Below are 5000 nucleotides of genomic sequence, written 5' to 3' on the forward strand. Positions count from 1 at the left end.
TGTGTGTGTGTGTGTGTGTGTGTGTGTGTGTGTGTGTGTGTGTGACTGAGGTTGCAGATGTGTTTGTGCATGTGTGCACGCACGCTTGTGTGCATTCACTTGTAAAGCGACGAGCATATCACATGTGCAAACACTGACTGCATTTACGCTTCAACATTATAAAACACTTACATTTCAAGCTACAACCTGACTGCAAAGATATTTGTCCAAAAGCACAAAAGAGGTCTCACCCATCTTACAGCCAACCTGTCTCTCAACCCTTGTAAGGCCTCGCCTGTCTTCCAACCTGTCTCTCAACCCATGTAAGGCCTCGCCTGTTTTACAGCCAACCTGTCTCTCAACCCATGTAAGGCTTCACCTGTCTTCCAACCTGTCTTTCAACCCATGTAAGGCCTCACCTGTTTTACAGCCAACCTGTCTCTCAACCCATGTAAGGCCTCACCTGTTTTACAGCCAACCTGTCTCTCAACCCATGTAAGGCCTCACCTGTCTTCCAACCTGTCTCTCAACCCATGTAAGGCCTTACCTGTCTTACAGCCAACCTCCCTGTCTCTCAACCCTGTCTCTCAACCCATATAAGGCCTCACCTGTCTTATAGCCAACCTCCCTGTCTCCCAACCCATGTAAAGCCTCACCTGTCTTCCAACCTCCCTGCTTCCCAACCCATACAATGCCTCACCGGTCTTACAGCCAATCTAATTAACAATCTTCCATCCCACGCAGGGCCTCTTCACCTGTTTCAGTTCATCCTCCTCATCCAAGTCCAGGTTCTGGTTGTGTACGATTTGCAGCAGACGCGAATGGCGGATCACAGGGAAACCCGTCTCCATCCTGCGAGCTTCTTCACACAGCACCTCCCCCAGTCGCTGGGAACACACACACAGTGTTCTGACAGACCATGACCAGCCATCATTCATCAACGATTATTTTACCTGTTTCAACATTGTATGATGTATGATAATCGGTCATGTCCGACTATGGTCATCAGAACAGCAGAGGAGGCAACTGCTGTCCTGACTATCTGGGCTAGAATTTGATTATTGTGGAGAGTGTCTTGCTCAAGTTACATCCCCACTCTCTCGGCCAAGAGAGGGTTTCAGGACAGTCGGTGTTGGGATGGTTCCCAAAGGTTGCAGCACTAAGAGCGAGTGCAATTTCTCCTCTTAGTTTGAGAGTCACAGTCCTTCACAAAAGACTAAGCTTTAAATGATTTCTCACTGCAATGGAGAAACCATTGATAATATAACTCTCACTTTGCTGTTGGCCCAACTGTAAACTTATGTCAGTCTGTGATATAAGCTGAACATCACTCTCACAACAAAACTACAGCAGCAGGTTTCACCTTTCCAAGTACACACTGTTTGGAGAATACTTATTACACAGTTAACAAATACATTTTGGAGTACACTCATTACATGGCTAAACTGTTTGGAGAATACTTATTACATAGTTAACACATACATTTTGGAGTACACTCATTACATGGCTAAACTGTTTGGAGAATACTTATTACATAGTTAACAAATAAATTTTGGAGTACACTCATTACATGGCTAAACTGTTTGGAGTGTGCTTATTACATAGTTAACAAATACATTTTGGAGTACACTCATTAAATGGCTAAACTGTTTGGAGAATACTTATTACACAGTTAACAAATAAATTTTGGAGTACACTCATTACATGGCTAAACTGTTTGGAGTGTACTTATTACGTAGTTAACAAAAACATTTTGGAGTACGCTCATTACATGGCTAACTGTTTGGAGTGTACTTATTACATAGTTAACAAATACATTTTGGAGTTCGCTTATTACACTGCTACCAACTACATGCTGGATCTTGCATTCAGTTGGGTATTATTGTGAAAACACTTCACGTCTGTTCCGGACATAACTTAACAGTATGTGTTAGCTGATATAGAGGGGAGGGGGGGAGAGAGAGATTGATAGATATATAGATATAGATATATGCTGACAAGAATATGAAATACATGTATATCAAAATAGTATCTTCCACACTTTATAAGTTCCATTTTTACTTCCCTGTAGGTGACGAAGACTGCAATTTTATATAAAACTAATTTCATGCCATGGTACACATGAAATGCATTATTCAACATGTTCTTGTTATCAACAGTTGCAGTCATATGGTGGCCGTGAATGTGCACAAATGAACAAACACATGCATAAAAACAACCCAAGGCAACAGTTGCCATGGAAACACATTCTATGTGTTATCCTCTGATGGACACCAGCACAGACACAAACGGCCATTTAGATAAGCACGACTTGAGAACACCAAGCATACAGGATAAACACGGCATCATGATGTGTCCAGGACATCAGCCAAAGACAAAATTAGTAGAACCAACAAACATAAGATGAGCATCACCCTCTTCTCAGATTTTTTTCTTGCTGACAGCTTTGTTCTTCCATTAACTGGGCTCTGACGACTGATTTCTAATTGCTGCTACCAGGATTTACATTTTTTTTAAGGGGAGGGTAACTCTTCACTGATATTCATCAAGGAGCAAAACCAACTGCACTTTCCTTTCTGCTGTTATGGTAAGCAGTGTAGCCTTGTCAGGGGAGTGAAGGGAATACTCGTAACCATTAGAGAAACGATCCAAGTTGAAATTTTCCAACTCAAGAATTTTGCACATGCACATACCAATAATCAACACATGCACCACGTTCAAAGCAAACTTACCACATAACTGGCTGGCACCTTTAGTCCCATCACAGGCTGCTTTCGAACAGTATATCTGCACACATACATATACACACATACAGTGTTCACAAAGTACATTCACAGTACACAAACACATAAACACTGAATGTAAGCTTTTCTCACGCACACACACACATAAGGATTCGTACATACTCACACACACACACACACACACATGCATGCACACACACACACACACACACACACACACACACGCCCACACCTCTCTCCAGCCGACACCTACTCTTCCACAATGGTGATCAATCTTTTTCTCAGTTTGTCCAGCTCTGGGGTCTCTCTGGTCAGGTCCACAATGGCCGAACAGCTGATCACAGGGAATCCTGAGTCACACAGCAGAATTAAAACACACAGTCTAAGATATTCCCCTCTTCTCTCCTCCTTTCCCTAACAATGCAAAGATCTCTAACTGGAAAAAATAGACCATAATTATAGTACAGCAACTTCTCAATTATGAAACACTGATCAATACTGACACCGGGTATATACATATATGAATGAAAGAAACAAATCAAAAGCAGCAACAATTCCTGTTTCATTCTGTTAAGTGTATGTTTCCTCAGACTCTTTTATTCCTTCAATTAAAGATAATCCAAAAAAATTAGTCGCATTTCTTTCCTGATTCCATTATAAAGAGTCTACAACAGCCTTTGCTTTCTATGACACTGAACAGAGAAAATAAAGTTCAGTTTGCTTATACCATAGTTTCTCCAGCTGCTCGCCATTGACCTTATGTCTTCATCTTTTATGCTGTTTTATACCTGGTTTGTGCATCAGGTCGTTGAGCTTGGTGTCAAAAGCAGAAATGACCTGCTCCCTTGCGTCTGAAAGTGAAATGATACACAACATGAACAATTCGCTTTCTCTGTCTGCATGTCATGAAACAATTACACCAACATGTGATGCACAAATGCACACAAACATGATGCACACCTCACCTCACCCCTTTTCTCTCCCTCATCCCCTGATCATTCTGAGTTATAAATAGTGGTCAGATTGTGACTGTTCCGTTTCTAAATAAGGTGAAAAAAACAATACTTTGAACATCATGCAACAAAGAACATAGAGATTCCTTTATTTGAACACACTAAATCCAAATTTGTTGAAAAATCACATTCAAGCAAAATGACAGAAAAGCAGATGATTAAAACTTAACACTTATTTTCTGCAAACTTAAAACATGATGATCAAAACACTGCAGAACCACCTTTTAGCTAAGCAACATAGAAGAAGAATGTGAATGTAATGTTCCTTTTTCTTTCAAAAACACACTGAAACCTTGATGATAAAAAATCTATACATAAATCTTTCAGCTACAAGACAGACAAGAAGGTAGTGGCTAAAACACAAACAACCATACAATACAAGCAAGAATGTGTGTGCCCCAATGAAACGCGTCAACCACAAGACATACCAGAAGGCAGCACATCGTAGTGTATGCCCAAAATGACTGGACAAGAACACATACCAGGCGGCAGCACATTGCAGTTTGTACCAACAATTATGACATGACAACAATAACACACACCACAAGGCAGCACATCATAGTGTGTGCCAACAATGATGACAGGACAATAACATATACAGAACGCAGCACATCGTAGTGTGTACTAAGAATGATGACATATAACAATAACACATACAGAAGGCAGCACATTGTAGTGTGTACCCACAATGACATGACAACAATAACACATACCAGGTGGCAGCACATCACAGTGTGTACTCACAATGATGACAGGACAACAATAACACATACCAGGGGGCAGCACATCGTAGTGTGTGCCCACAATGATGACAGGACAACAATAACACATACCAGGGGGCAGCACATCGTAGTGTGTGCCCACAATGATGACAGGATAACAGTAACACGTACCAGGGGGCAGCACATCGTAGTGTGTACCCACAATGATGACGGGACAGCCAGGGGCACGGGCATGGATGTTTGCCAGCCAGGGCTTCAGCCGGTCCACCTCTTCTATGCCCAGACTGATGTCGTACACAACCTGTCCACAATACAGATAAGTATCATCTACTTCTTCTTCCTTCGTGGGCTGCAACTCCCACATTCACTCGTATGTACACGAGTGGGCTTTTACGTGTATGACCATTTTTACCCCGCCATGTAGGCAGCCATACTCCGTTTTCAGGGGTGTGCATGCTGGGAATGTTCTTCTCTCCATAACCCACCAAACACTGACATGGATTACAGGATCTTCAACAGGCGTATTTGATCTTCTGCTTGCG

At 41.9% G+C, this 5000-nt stretch overlaps 1 protein-coding gene across 1 annotated transcript in view; it reads right to left on the minus strand.

Annotated features, from left to right (window-relative positions):
* LOC143284819 (leucine-rich repeat serine/threonine-protein kinase 2-like) overlaps positions 1-5000 on the minus strand; it is a 100217-nt gene that overhangs the window by 44198 nt on the left and 51019 nt on the right. Inside the window, exons 37-41 of the mRNA XM_076591869.1 lie at positions 4630-4759; positions 3512-3574; positions 2977-3073; positions 2712-2766; positions 735-866 (exon numbers count right to left, since the gene is read on the minus strand). Coding sequence (XP_076447984.1) covers positions 735-866; positions 2712-2766; positions 2977-3073; positions 3512-3574; positions 4630-4759 — 477 coding nt within the window. The remainder of the gene's footprint in view (positions 1-734; positions 867-2711; positions 2767-2976; positions 3074-3511; positions 3575-4629; positions 4760-5000) is intronic.

Source organism: Babylonia areolata, chromosome 8, assembly GCF_041734735.1.
Source record: "Babylonia areolata isolate BAREFJ2019XMU chromosome 8, ASM4173473v1, whole genome shotgun sequence".
NCBI classification, from domain to species: Eukaryota; Metazoa; Mollusca; class Gastropoda; order Neogastropoda; family Buccinidae; genus Babylonia; species Babylonia areolata.